Source organism: Malus sylvestris, chromosome 13 (assembly GCF_916048215.2).
Source record: "Malus sylvestris chromosome 13, drMalSylv7.2, whole genome shotgun sequence".
Taxonomy (NCBI): Eukaryota; Viridiplantae; Streptophyta; class Magnoliopsida; order Rosales; family Rosaceae; genus Malus; species Malus sylvestris.
The window spans coordinates 11949934-11965431 of NC_062272.1; the positions used below are offsets into that span (position 1 = coordinate 11949934).

General features: G+C 41.8%; 1 protein-coding gene across 1 annotated transcript; it reads right to left on the reverse strand.

Moving 5' to 3' along the window:
• Nucleotides 1-10062: 10062 nt before the first annotated feature.
• LOC126595596 (major strawberry allergen Fra a 1-3) lies at nucleotides 10063-10825 on the reverse strand. The gene has a single exon (XM_050261880.1). The coding sequence runs from the start codon at nucleotides 10712-10714 to the stop codon at nucleotides 10235-10237; it is 480 nt and encodes a 159-aa protein (XP_050117837.1). The 5' UTR covers nucleotides 10715-10825; the 3' UTR covers nucleotides 10063-10234.
• Nucleotides 10826-15498: the final 4673 nt, after the last annotated feature.

The window sequence follows — 15498 nt, forward strand, 5'->3', positions numbered from 1 at the left end:
GTAAAAAGTACATTTATGTAAATTTTCAAATAAATCAATAAATGAGCCTTATTTCATTCTTTGTGTGTGTGTATATATATATTTAGTGCAAAAAGCATGAAGATTTTTTATTTTTTTTTCATATGATGCCCATGCCGACACCACCATTCCCTTCTCCTTTTTTTATTTTTTTATTTTTATATTTATTATATATATATATATATTTTTTTTTTCTTTTGACTAGCACTACCACTAGCACTCCCTTCTCATTTTTTTATTTTATTTATTGTTATATTTTTTTTTCTTTTTGCTGGCATTACCACTATCACTCAATTTTTTTTTCTTTTTTTCTTTTTGCTGGCACATGGTGCCAGATGCACCATCCATTTATATATATTATTATATTATATTATTTATTTTTTTCTTTGCACATGGTGCCTGATGCACTTTTTTTTTTTAATATATTTTTTCTGTATAAATTTGGGTGGTGGGTAGAGGAATTTGCAGGGAGCGGTGCAACCTTGGAGGGTTAGAGGTAGTGGAGTGAAGACAAAGGAGGAGCTTGCAGAGGCAAAGGAAGAAATACCCTTCGAAGCACTGAACAGCCCCTGCCACGAACACCACCCACGGCCCACCAATCCGGCGATCGTCAATTTTAATTCCCGGTCCTACCTTATTGTCTCCAGTTCTTTTGGCGAAACAACGCGTATTTGGGAGGTCAAAACCGGGAAATGCTTCCTAGCTACCCAAGCCCATTCATCTTCTCTGCTTGACTGGACTTCCCACCAAACAAACAGTTTCTCTTTCTTTCCGATTCGAACCTTAACGCTTCTCAACCTGACAGTCTTGAAGGATCAATTTCCAGCTCCAATGACGGCCTCGCAGCGTCATTGATAAAGTAGTTTGGGCTGGAGCACGGCAGTTGGATTGGCACTAAATTATACCGAGAAACTTGGCCACGGCGGCGATGAAGCTTGATTTTCCAATGCCTGACGGCCCGTATAGCATAAAATACTATTTCCAGACCCGACCCGGTCAGTGATAGCACTGCTTTGCCTTGAGAAACGACTCCAAATCAGATTTGACTTTCAACTTAAGGTCGGACTCCATTGACATGGTCTCCGAGGTCGATGGGTGAGTGAAAGAGGTTTGATCTGTCGTTGTTCGAATTGCTGGATCCGGACATACCTCGAGATTCGCCGGAGCAGCAAACGGCGTCGTTTTTGAAGGTCGAGCTGAAACACTTCGTTATACCATTCCTGGGCGCTCTGATCGTGAGTCGGGTCTGATCCTCGAGGTGGACCAGGCGACTCCGGCGTCAATACCAGTTAGGCCTCCAAGCTATGAGGTTGATTAGGTGCAAGAAGGTCCAAGTCGGGTCAGACACAACGCCGGAGACTTCAATCCCGTCGGATTTAGACCCAATTGAGGTTTTTAATCATCTTCTGGTACTCTCGGTCTCGGTTGATGATAGGAGCATATTTATGCGACTTAGTATGTTTGTTTTCGTGCATTTATGTTCTTAGTTCTTAGTTATGTTAGTAGTTTAAGCCATTTTCGTGTGTTTATAGGTTCTATGGGCCAAGGATGCAAGAAGATGCATTTTGGAGCATTTTGGAGCATTTTTGGGCCAAGATTGGATGGTGCAAACATGGAGACATGAGGATGGACGAATTTGAATATTAGAAGGCTAGGAAATCAGCATTTGTGTGTGCAAGTGTGTTGGCCTACAACTACAAACATCATAGCTGCCATGTGATGGCAGAAAATGTGTTTATTGCTAGCTAAATGGATGAAGAGCATGTATGTGCAAGTATAAACACCACATGGGCAGCAAGAAGGAAAGAAAACAGCAACACACACACCACATGGGCAGCAAGGAATTAGAAATTAAAGCATGGAAGAGTGGGAAGTGATGAGGACAACACACACACACACACACGGCAATGGCAGATTTCTACAACAAGAGGAATGAATGGACAACAGAAAAGCAAGGAAATTGGACCACTATGAAGTGGATTTCTTGTTGGTCTCCCACTTATAGCTTTGGGTGGCTTTGGAATGATTATTTCTAGGTAGAAAGAGCACAAAAACAGCACACACACATGCAAAACAAAGCTGGCAGCATCCTTTCTTCCCTTTGCCGTGAGTTGTCATGTCCATTACCTTGCATTTCTTTTCATTTTCAACCTCTATATAAACACCATTCAGCCTTCAAGGAAAACACACAGAAATTCATACACATTTCCATTAGTTCCAAGGCTTGCAAAGAAGGAGGAGTGCTTGGAGTTGTGCTAGCCATTCCATTGGAGTTGTTGGAGCATTCTAGGTGTATTCTACTTTGTTTCTCTATGTTTAATATCAATTGTTTTTGTTTAATTGCAAGTATGAGGAACTAAACCCTTACTTAGCTAGGGGGAAGTTCGAAGCCATGAACATGCTTGAGATATGAATTGATTTCTTCCAATTGTGATTTAATAAGTTGTGAATGCAATTCAATTAACTACTTTCTTCAAAACTAATTCTTGTATGTTGATTAAGGATGCATACTTAGTTTTCATGCATGAATTTGATGCTAGGATATAAATGAGTTTCACCTAATCATTACAAGTTTATATTCATTGGTAGTGAAGGTTGCTAGTCACAATCGCGTTAATTGAATTCTTGGCAAACGTATCATGCATTCATAGTTACGAATGCCTCGTTAACACTTATGATTTTCATAGAACGTAATGATCTTTGATTGTATCTCTATTATGCATTCATGTAGAAGACTTTTGAAGAATACTTTGGATTGTCGTATGCATTCATCCAATTCAATAAATCAAGGAAAATCTGAGGATTAATTAGTGCATCACGGTTAATCTGGGGTGTTGAGTTTCATAATCTATTGAAAAACAATTGGAAATCGATTCATGTACAAGTGTGTCATGTGTGAAGAATGGATCTCTAGCTAATCCATCAACCATATATTTAGTTTTACTTTTTGTTGTTATCTCAATCACAACCAAAACCAATACCCCCCATTTACTTTCTTGTATCAAAGTGTGTTTAAGTTTGTTTTGAACTCTTTGAGTCTAGTTTAGTGTTTTAAAGCCTACTTTTGTGTTTTTAAGTTTTTTCTTATATTTTTGAGTCAAGTGAGAGGTTATTAGCAAGCCCTCCTAATCCCCGGTCCAGAACGATCCCTACTTATACATATATTACAATTGTCAACAAGAGGGTTTAATTTGTGTGCTTAACTTTATTTCGCATCAGTTGACGAACGTGCCGGTGGGGGTGCTGTCTTGCTAGGAATAGCCTTTGAGATCCCATGGAGTGAGGAGGATTGAAGACATGTCGACGACGGGGTCGAGCTTAGAGAGCATGCTTTGGACTCACCTGGAGAGATCAGACAGGTTGTAATGGAGGGTGTCAAAGAGCGCTTGGTCGACCAGACCAGGGACTAGCAGCGCCGGAATCTCGCCAGAGCTGCTCATCCTCGTCCGCGAGACCTCGCCGGGGCTCATCGTGCTTCTGTAGTCCTTGGGAGTGAGTGGATTGACTCGCTCGAGTTATGCGTCCTCTGTGGAGTCCGTGTTCCAAAATGAGCGAGAGAGAGTGATTAGAAGATGGGGCCGAGGGTTGTACTAGCGATTGGGCTCTTCCTTGACAACTGGCAGAGGGTGAAGATAGGCTACAAGAGTTGGTGACTTTTTCTTCACTCATAGTTTGCGATGCCTTTGGTTTTTTTTGTGTGCAGATTTCAAAGTTCTTTTGTTAGAATTATCATCAGTGGAATGGAGTTGTCGATTGAAGGGATCTCTGACATGATTGTTCCTTGGTGTCAGATCTTTGGTTATTTTCTTGTCGACCAATCCCTTTCTGTTATCACTAGGGTCACTGGTTCGAAGCTTCCGAAGACCCAATGTGTCATTCATGGAATTCACCATGGAAGCAGAGCTGTGGGTTTTATCAATGAGTTTAGCTGGTTTCAGTATGACGGTGGGTGATTTATAACTCTTTGGAGATTGGGAACCCTTGGCCGTGGCAAGAACTGATATTTTACTTTGTAGATATCTTTGGCTTGCTGATACCTTGCTGTCCAAAGAAATGCTTTCGTTGCTTGTTTGAGATGAAAAATTTGAGGCGTGATCCTTTCTTGTATCTATCATTCCTTTTGTCTTTTGCATCGCTTCAAGTATTTGCTTAAGAGCTCTGAGATCCTTTCCTGATTTTTTGAACTCAAGATCTGCCAGCCTTTTTTCCATTTCACCATATACTGAAGATGATGAATTTGGAGCTTTTATAGGTTTTTCTTGTTGCTTGAAATCTGATCGTTGAGAACCCTTGCTTCTGTGTGGCTGCCTCCATGGAGCTGCTTCTATTGGAAACTTTAGAATTGGAGATGGGCTTCATGACCAGATCAGTGCCTCTCCTCTGTGGTCAGCTGTCTTTCTTTGTATTTGCAAGGAGTATCCCAGAATAAGTATCTTGCTTGTTTTCATTGGTTGCTCTTGATGATCTGGAGAAGGGGAAGAGAGAGAGAGAGGGGGAGATCGAGGATGTTGATGTCGGTTGGTTGGGTCCAGCAACCTCTTTATGTTCAAATAATTTGCAGCCAGGATAAGATCAAAGAGCGTGGCTTGGTCGACTTTGATGAATTCGGTGTCCTTTCATCAGCATGACCCTATCGACAAATAAGTAGAAGTAGAATGGGCCTCTTGCACGGCCCATGGCGTCAACCGGTCTCTGGGTTTTAACTCTCTTTCTGTCGATGGCGACGAGGCTGGGGTGGCCCAATTCCTTTTTATGTTATTTTCTTTGTCTTTTTTTTCTTTTTGCAGAAACTGTGTTCCTTTTTTTTTTTTTTTTTTGTAAATACATAAAAAATATGTATATATATATATATTTTTTTTCTAATAAAACATTATTATTTATTTATTTTGATGTGATTGTACTCGAAAAATTGGATGGTCGAGCTGCTTGGAGCTCATTTCAGCGTGTCACTTTTACCGTGTGGGGTTGTGCAAGAGACTGCAGCGGGGATTTGCTATATGGCGCTTGAGGCAGAATGTAAGGTGGCAAGCTTTATGACCGGCTAATCGTTTGACGGCGGTCATTTGAAGTCTCTTCGTCGATTGGAGCATGGTGGCCAGAGTGACGAAGCTGGTGTTGACGGCCTTGCTGCTTGCCCTTGCCGCTTCGAGCTTGAGGCAGAATGTAAAGCGTCGAGCTTCATGATCGGCTAGTCGTTTGACGGCGGTCATTGAAGTTTCTTCGTCGTTTGAAGCATGGTGGTTAGAGTGATGAAGCTGGTGTTAGCAGCCTTGCTGATTGAAGTTTGATACATAATGTAGTGCGTCGAGCTTCATGACCGGCTAGTCGTTTGACGACGGTCATTGAAGTTTCTTCATCGTTTGAAGCATGGTGGCTAAAGTGACGAAGCTGGTGTCGACGATCTTGCTGCTTGCCCTTGCCGCTTGGAGCTTGAGGCAGAATGTAATGCGTTAAGCTTCATGACCGGCTAGTCGTTTGACGGCGGTTATTGAAGTTCTTCGCCATTATTGTTTGCTACGGACGGAGAGCTACAGTCGATGCTTCATGACCGGCTAGTCGTTTGACGGCGGTTATTAAAGTTTTTCGTCGTTGCTGTTTGCCACTGCCACTACACAACCATTGCATCGCCACTGCATTCTTGTTGCCTTGCACCGCCCCTCCAAAAAAGAGATCAAGTCGTAACGTAGTTCAAATGAGTGATGATTTTAACAGTGATGTTGATGATGATTTTGCCGTACACAGTTTATGCTCTTGCGGGCCAGGAGCGTTGGTGCCGTTTGCAGTTTCAGCTCGTGCAAGCAATGAGTGTTTGGTGTTTCCTTTTATGCTCGTGCAGACCAGGAGCTTTGTGCCATGCAGTTTAGGCTCGTGCAGGCGATGAGCCTTGTGTCCTACAGTTTAGGCTCGTGCGGACAAGGAGCTTTGGTTCGTGCAGTTTAGGCTCGTGCGAACAAGGAGCATTGGTTCGTGTAGTTTAGGCTCGTGCGAACAAGGAGCATTTGGTGTTGCCTTTTATGCTCGTGCAGACCATGAGCGTTGATGTTGCCTTTTATGCTAGTGCAGACCAGGAGCTTTAGGCCATGCAGTTTAGACTCGTGCGGGTTAGGAGAATTGGTGTTGCCTTTTATGCTCGTGCAGACCAGGAGCGTTGGTTCGTGTAGTTTAGGCTCGTGCGAACAAGGAGCATTGGTTCGTGCAGTTTAGGCTCGTGCGAATAAGGAGCATTGGTGTTGCCTTTTATGCTCGTGCAGACCAGGAGCTTTGTGCCATACAGTTTAGACTCGTGCGGGCGAGGAGCTTTGTGTCCTGCAGTTTAGGCTATTGTGGATAAAGAGCTTTGGTGTTGCCTTTTATGCTCGTGCAGACTAGGAGTTTTATGCCATGCAGTTTAGACTCGTGCAGGGCGATGAACTTTGTGTCCTGCAGTTTAGGCTCTTGTGGACAAGGAGCTTTGTGAATTTGTCAAACGATCTTGGAGAGGCTTTCCTTGCAATTTTCATAACAAGGAGTCTTAACCGAATGATTGAAGAAGTCTTCAGGAAAGAAATCGCGCATCGTGATGGGGATGGACAATCTATGTGTCGAAATTTCATCATCTTCAACACGTTCACATTGCTTTGAAGGTTGACAAGAGCTGCTTTGCCCCCTTTCCGATTGGCGGACTTGTGGAGGAGATGTATGTTTCTTGTGCAATTTCTTAGGAGTAACTTGAGTCCATCCTTCAACTTTGCTTGTCTTGGAGGATGCCCCCAGCGGTTGAGGTAAAAACCTTGAGTTGGAAGAGCCAAAAGTGATGGTGGTATAGTTTGACTTCACCACATCGTCAAGATCTCGCTCGATGATTCCTTTCTGAGCCAGTTTCATGATGAGATCTTTCAGCACGAAGCACTTTTCTGTCGGATGACTGATGAAGCGGTGGAATTTATAGTACTTTGGACTGTCGGTACGATTCATTTCTTCCGGCCGTCTGCACTCAGGCAAACCAATCACCTTCTTGTCCAACAGGTTATCCAGCATGGCAACCACATCAGAGTCGGGGAATGGATAAGTCTTCTCCTCAAGCTCCTTCAAAGTGCGTCTACGCATCTCTTGATCACGAAAAGCTTCGGTTTGAATCGCCTTGCCTCGTGTGGGGATTTTAACGGGAGCTGTGTTGACTGTCATTACTTCCTTGGTGGATTTCCACGTAGCCTTCTCCACCTTTGTCTCAAGAACTTTGTCGTTCTTGTAGTCGGCGATCGGTTCCTTCTTCCCATGATGGGCGATGCTTAACTCCATGTCATGGGCGTGGGTGGCTAGCTCTTCGAAGGTCCGTGGTTTGATGCCTTGAAGGATGTATTGCAAACCCCATTGCATGCCTTGGACGCACATCTCGATTGAAGAGGTCTCCGAGAGCCTGTCTTTGCAGTCGAGGCTTAGAGTGCGCCATCTGTTGATGTAGTCAATGACCGGCTTATCTTTCCATTGATTCGTACTTATGAGCTCCAACATGCTTACAGTGCGGCGGGTGCTGTAGAAGCGGTTGAGGAATTCCCGCTCTAATTGCTCCCAGCTGTTGATGGACTCAGGCTCTAGGTCCGTGTACCACTCAAAAGCGTTTCCTTTCAGCGAGCGCACAAACTGCTTGGCGAGGTAGTCCCCTTCGATCCCTACGTTGTTGCAAGTTTCAACAAAATGGGCAACGTGTTGTTTCGGGTTTCCCTTTCCATCGAATTGCATGAACTTTGGCGGTTGATAACCCCTCGGCATTCTTAAGGCGTCAATCTTCTTTGAATACGGCTTCGAGTACAACCAGGAGGTATTTGAGCTCGCTTCGTACTGTGCCTTGATGGTGCTGGCGATCATCTCCTGCAGCTGCTGGATAGAAAGAGATCCCATGAGTGCCGCTGCTTGGTCTGGCTCCGGCTTCACATCGATATTCTCCACCGGAGGCTCATCTTCTTCGCCATCTCCTCTCTTTAGTGGATCATCCTTTGGGTTGGGGTTCTCACCGTCTTGTGGCTCCAGTCGGCTGACGAGTGCAGCGATTTGGAAGTCTTTTTCTTCAACAATCCGTGTTAGCCTTGCGATCGCTTCATTCATTTAAGCCAGTTGTTCTTCGATGGAGGTAACGCCGATGGTCATGACTTGTGCAATCAATAGACGTGACTTTCCTTTAGACATCCAGGATGCTGACGAAGAACGTCGTTGGCTGTTTTGGGATGTCATCTGGTGTGCCTCAGCAGCATGCTTCGGTGCCCTTGGCGAGGTCAGGTTGATGACAGACTCGCACCTTTAATGCTTTCCTTGCTCTTTTAGCGGCACCAACTTTGAAGTGGCATGTTGAGGAGCAGTTGTGGCGCCAATGGATTGTCCGTTTGCGGCAGAAGTGCTTAGGATCCTTCCCTCAGTGGGTGCGAGAACGGCTTGTCCCTTGCTTGATGCCATTGACTTTGAGGTGTGTTTGGATTCTTTGAACGGAGAAAGAGATGAGAGGTAGAGATTGTCCCACTGGGAGTGCCAAATTTGTGAACACGGAAAATTCCTGAAACGAAAGAGACAAGAACAATGCGCACAAACAAATATTTTGTGTTTTTTGATGATTTTGGGTTACAATCTCTCTCAAATTTGATCCTCTGATTCGATCTCCGTAAGGTGTGTATTTGTGGATGTGCGATTAATCCAAGGGTCGTCGAGGCTTGATCTTGGATGAGCGGTTGAAAGTTTCTTCAAGGGCCGTTGAGGCTTGATCTTGAATGACGATGATGAACGGATCTTCAAGGGCTTTTGGGCTTGATCTTGAAGAACAGTGATGAACGGATCTTCAAGGGCTTTTGGGCTTGATCTTGAAGATGGATGAACGAAGAACGTTTTCTTCAAGGGCCGTCGGGGCTTGATCTTGAAGAACAGTGATGAACGGATCTTCAAGGGATTTTGGGCTTGATCTTGAAGAACAGTTGTATATGTGGATTTGTTGATGTTGTTGATCCAAAGAGCCGTTGAGGCTTGATCTTAGGATGAAAGGATGATGAACACTTTCTTCAAGGGCCGTCGGAGCTTGATCTTGAATTGGTGGAAGTGCTTCAAGGGCCGTCGGGGCTTGATCTTGAAGAACGATGAACGAAGAACGCTTTCTTCAAGTGCCGTTGGGACTTGATCTTGAAGAACGATGAACGAAGAACGAAGAACGAATGAGGCTTTCTTGATTCTTCGGGAACCTGGATGCTTGAGAGCTTCGAAGTTTCAGAGCTTCAGAATTTTGCCTAATGATTTTGGTTCCCCCTCCTAAAATGAATGAAATGACTTCTATTTATAGAATTTTCCAAGGCCTAATTTTGAATATAATATGCCAGATGAAATAAGTCATTTATGCCAGGTGTTGACACGTGTCCTATTTGATGACTTTTCCAACTTATTTCGATTTTTTTGTTTAGACATACGTTACGTGTAGAATTTATGTAATACATGAGCGTCGAAACTTTGATTTATCGGTCAACATTTATTTACCGAAATTTCGATGTCTACAACCATATTTCATTAATGATAGGAGCAAATACATGATTCATAATATATAGATGAAGAACATGACCCAAATTGGAGGATACTTGCAAACAAACATCTGAAATACAAAAGAATAATTAAAGATGTTGCAAGACAACGCTAAAACAACGCTAAAAGAGACGGAGGATCCATATAAACGATGCATCTAGTATGAGATCATGAAAGAGACGAACACTCTCAAAACAATTGCGCGATACAAAACGTTATGCTTCTATATGAAAACGTTGCGGCTCCTTGCTAATAGTATCTTTAATGCTCCTTTAGTAATTAAAAGTAAACTCGTGTAGTTAGAAAATATAGAAGCATAACGTTTTGTATCATATAATTTCCCTAACATAATTTCTCCAACTTGTGTAGTTAAAAAATATGATACTTTAAATTAAAATTAACGTTAGAGAAATTATATTTTTAGATCATAATTACGAGGTATTTTATGTGTCAGTTGATGCGGCGTATCATGTCATACCATAGTGCATGATAAAGGGAAACTTGCACACATATATATATTATTCAAATCCATTATTTTCTTTTTATTTGTTTTATATGAAAAGACATACAATATCACTTTTCCATGAAAAGCTTTAATGACAAGCCAAATCACTGTTTCAAAAGTTTAAAAAACATAAAAGGAAATAAAAACCATTGTTTGTTGACAAAAGTTTTGATGCCATATAATTTAGTTGTAGGCGTCCTGGTGCTCCAAGAGGTAGTTCTCAATCAACTTGAAGAGGTGGGAGGCCTTTTCTTTGCCAGCCTTAACATGCTCTTCCTTGATCTCAACGTCACCCTTGGTGTGGTAGTGGCTGGTGCTCTTAATGACGGAACCGCTGCCGGAAGCCACTAACTTAGTCTCATAAGAGATCTTCTCAATTGTCTCAGAGATAGCATCTCCTTCAATCACACTGTACTTGTAGACAAAGTTGTCCTTGTCAACCCCATCAATTCTGTGCTTCACGTAGCTGTATGTGCTACCTTCACCAAAGTTGATCTTCTTAATGGTTCCAACGCCGCCATCTCCTTCAAGGATCTCAGCGCTCTTCACTGCTTGTGGTGCAATCTTGGGGATGAGGTTGTCAGCATCAAGAACAAAGGCATTGAACAACCTAGCAGGGGGGATGACGGAGGTGAACTCGGATTCGTATGTGAAGACACCCATGATTCTGAGATGCGTTTGGGAGGTGAGGAAAAACTAATTGATAAAGAGGAAGACTGAGGAAGAAAGATGATGTATTGGGAGGTTTTGAGGTGTGAATAGCTGAAGAGGAGGTATGGTATTTATAGGCCGAGGCTGTCTGAAGGTGGATGAATAGGTTTATGCCATTTCCTTATTGTTTAATTGGTTCTATTCATTGTGACGTGGGAACCATTACTTTTATACTTGGAATGTTTGTATTTTAGTCAAGAGAAGAACCATCTGCTAATTGAATAAAAAAAATAAAATTATAGCCATTTAATCCACGAGCTCAATTATTTCTATCCCACTGTTTTATATATAGAAGTTAAAATTTTGCATTTGCATGCAATGAGTGCTTTAGAGATGACCACATTGTCTGACACTTAGCTACTTTCACACTTTCTGTGAGAACCAGAGCATTGCAATTGGAATTCCTTTTCAGTAATTGATTGAGCTTATTCCTTCCAATATTTTTTTAGTCCAAAACTGATACCTGTGTCTCAATCAACAATGACTGCCATGGCTATGAATTCAATAATTCTGATAAAGTGAACACTTCACCTTAGTTGTGGCAGGGCTAGCTTATCCGCTTTCATATCGAATAAGCAAAAATGATCAGACGAGACTACAAAAATAACAACTTTGTTCTTTGTCGGGTATTGAGATTTGAAACCAAATTGGGCCGTTTTGTTGTCTCCTATATTTATCTAATTTTGTATATTCACAATCAACATGGTCATTGGCTGTGTACATAAAATAGTTAATAGATACGAGGGCTGTATATTAGGACTTTGTTATAATTGAACATTTTGAATCTTGCCTTTTCCGTTTGAAGATGTAGAAACCCCACTTAAAATGATGGGCAATCAATGTTGACTCAATGCAGCCATATGTTGAACTACAAGTCAAGTACCCTAATTTGAACTTCTGGAAGTGCATACTAGTTGTGATGTAGTGGGGACAACAATATTATGAAGCAAACAGCAATTTGTAAAACAAGGTTTCACCAATTGGGCATTAGACACCAATTTATTTCGGATAATATTTGGGTACTCACCTTTTAATTTTGTTCAATGATATTTAAAAAAATGTTATTTAATTTTTCTTGGGCTTTTAAAAAATGAACATGTGACATTTTTTATTGAACCAAATAAAAAAGTGAGTACATCAATACTCACTAGTGAGTACCTAAGTATTAGTCATTCATTTCATCCCCATCAGTGTACTAATTAACCTCAGTAAATTAAATTCATACGGTTTCATAAAAGTTTTAGTTGCGAGGACCCTCGACACTATATATGAGATCACTACAACAAAATGGTCTGTTATTGAGGAAATCTTTTGGAGGAAACCTAGTTTTCTCGCTATAGAACACTTTTTGCAAGGATATTATTTCGTCTTCGCAAAAACTGACCCAATTTTGATTACAAGTCCTGTCCTTACACTAGCGAGAAATTTAAATATTTTGCAAGAAAACGTTTCCTCACTGTCGACGGACTCTTAGCTTGGTAATCTACACTTACTCACTATAGCGAGTAAAAGTTTTAGGGTTTAACAAAATGGAAACTTTGAGCAAGGAATATTTTTTTTTCTCGCTAAACAACGTTTTTGTTGTAGTGGATGTACAATTGGATCCACATACATCAACAATTAACAATTCATCATACTTTTGGACGGATTTATTAAGAGGGTGTCTGCCGTATAAAATAAGTGGATCTGATTAAATTAGTCCGGTCCAATTTGATATGAGAGGGTGCCAAACACCCGGCTCCATATTAGTAGTCCTATACGGTGCTATATACAATGTACCAATCGATGCCTTAGTGATTGATATATGTCTTGATAAATGATATATATCATCTATTTGCTAAAGTATCTTTAATGCTCCTTTTGTAATTTATATATGTCTTGACAAATGAATGTATATATCATCTATTATTTGAATAATAGACGATACATACATTCATTTATCACACTATATAAAAAAAATTTGGTAATTGTCAAATTATATCATGGTTAGGCCAACTCGTGTAGTTAGAAAATACTGAAAATATGACTTTAACCCTTAAAATTTAATTTTCGTTACATAAAACCCGACATAATTTTTTTATTTGATTAAAACCCATTGACTAAGCTCCACACAAGCAAATTCATTAACTATGTTTGACTTCACCATTGTACATTTTTTGAATGCCTAATATACCCTTAATTACATTTTTGACCTATACAATTAATTGTATACGGATTAAAAGGTGAATGAATGATTCTTGAAAAGAGAAATAAGCATTAATATTCATACTATGATTCGATCACAATATATATGATGTAATTTAACAAATATGTGGGGAATCAATAAATGTGAAAAACTAAAAAATTTCTCTCTGGGGAAACGCTAGGGTTTCACTAGGAGAGCAACGATTTATTGAATTCCGACGCCGTCATTGAGGTAATCGTGGTCGCAAGGAGCCGTGTCATTGTAGGGTGTGGCAGTGACTGATCCGACGACTTAGGTGTGAATGATTATCAGTTTGGCGCGTCTCGTTGGGGGAAAACTTTGGCAGTTATCTCGAACATGTTTGCTTGCGGTGGTAAGGCATATGGATGAGATGATTTCGAAGTTCGCTGAAAGATTTGTTCTCACTGCGGAGGAACAAAAAGTGGTGGTGATTGATGATAAGGAGGGTGCGCTCCTTAGGAATATGAAGGTTTTCCTTGTGGGGAGAGTGCTTACTAGTAAGACATTCAACAAAGAAAGATTTAAAAGGCAGATGTTAAATCTCTGGTGCCCGAAGGCGAAGGTTACGATAGTGGAGTTGGAGGAGGGTTTGTTCTCTTTTGGTTTTGATAATAGCCGTGAGAGGGCTATGATTAAAAAAGGGGGGCCTTAGCTGTATGGCGACGTTCTAGTGGTGTTGGCAGAGACAAATGTGTTGGTAAACCCGGTATCTAATCCGTTGACCTCCTAAGAATTTTGGATCCAAGTAAAGGGTTTGCCTCTTCCTTACATGACCCGTCATATGGGTCAATTCATTGGGAATCAGATAGGTCACCATGTATTGACTTATCAAAGCATGATGAGTGATATGTTTGGTAGTTGGTAGTATACTGCGTATCCGGGTTGCTGTTGATATCCAGAAACCACTACCGAGAGGTTTGAGGCTTGTCATTGAGGGATCTGAGGTGGGAATTGATTTACGCTATGAGAAGATTCCTATCACCTGTTTTCTATGCGGCATTGTAGGGCACTTAGAAGAGCACTGCATGCACTTCAAGGGGCAGAATGATGATGATCTGTCGAAGCTGTATGGTCGCTGGTTTCAGTTTGATGTGTTAGGTGCGGATTACAGAAAGCCAAAAGGCACGCGTTTTGGGTTGGATGGAGTACAGGGGTGGTTCATGAAGGTTCTAGTGTTTGTGGATGAGGTGATGAAGGAGGAGGGGAGTAACGTTAATGACCACATGTTGGGCAGTGGGGTAGTACAAGAGGGACGACAGACTAGGATTTCTCTCAATAGAGCATATGTTATACCTGATTTAAATGACATGGGAGAGTCAGAGGAGTTGCCAATTGAGTCGATGGCCATCATCCCTTTCCATTCGTAAATGTTTCAACATGATACATGTGGAGCTATGGTGTTTGGTGTGGATCTCAATGTGGCGCCACCTAGTGATGCTGAATCTCCCCAAGTTTTGGGTTTTGGTGACTCTGGAGGTGGAAGATGAGGGATGGGGATGGGTTTAAAGGATGTGGGTTTCTTTGAACCCCGTGGTAATAAGGTAGTGGAGTGGGACCTGCAGTTTTGGGGGGAGTGGGGATGAGCATGGTAGTAGTCTTGGGCTGAATGTGGGTGGTAGTGGGTCCCGAACGGGGTGGAACAAGCAGATAGTCAGGAAGGACCATGTCAGTAACCCAGAGTTGTCTCAACATGTGGGGGAAGAGATCTAGAAGGCGAACTTGCTGCAGGGAACGTTGGGTCCAATGTTTAATGGGATAAATTGGCCTAGTCTAGGGCTGGACCCTTTCAACCTAATGCCTATTATTGAGCACAATCAGAGGGCTCGAAAAAAAGAAGCAATATCGACGTAAGAGACAGGGTGGGTTTCCCTTGGGTAATGTGCAGTCAGGGATTCCAACACAGAAGGTTTTTCTCCCTACTTGAGCTAGGGAAGAGGCAGGTCCGTGAGGAGTTGGGTGTCAAAGCACGACATGGAGGACGTAGAAGGTTGTTGGAAACAGAAGAGGTTATTAGTTCATCGGCGGAGGTTGATGTGGTTCAACCCCACCGTCATCAATAAGTTGCTTAAGTTGGAACTGCCGGGGGCTTGGGAACCTTTGTGCAGTTCATGCTCTCCAACGTTTAATTTATGTCCAAGATCCCACTGTAGTGTTCTTGTGCGAGACGAAGAGTAATGCTCGTCACATAGACCATTTACGTTTAAAGTTGAATTTTGATCGTAGTTTTACTGTTGACAGTAGAGGTAGCTCTGGTGGTTTATGTGTTTTGTGGAAGGATGAAATAAATTTGTCTTTGAGATCTTATTCTTTGAATCATATTGATTTCGATGTGGGTGACCCTAGGGAGGTGTTTTATTGGCGTCTAACCGTTTTTTTATGGATATCCTGCTATATCTGATCGATATAAATCTTGGAGGCTTCTTTACTCTCTTTGTAGCCACGAGTCAAGGCCTTGGTTGTGTCTCGGTGATTTTAATGAGACTCTCCAAGCTCACGAGCAGGAATGAGGCAATGTAAGGCTAGACAGGTA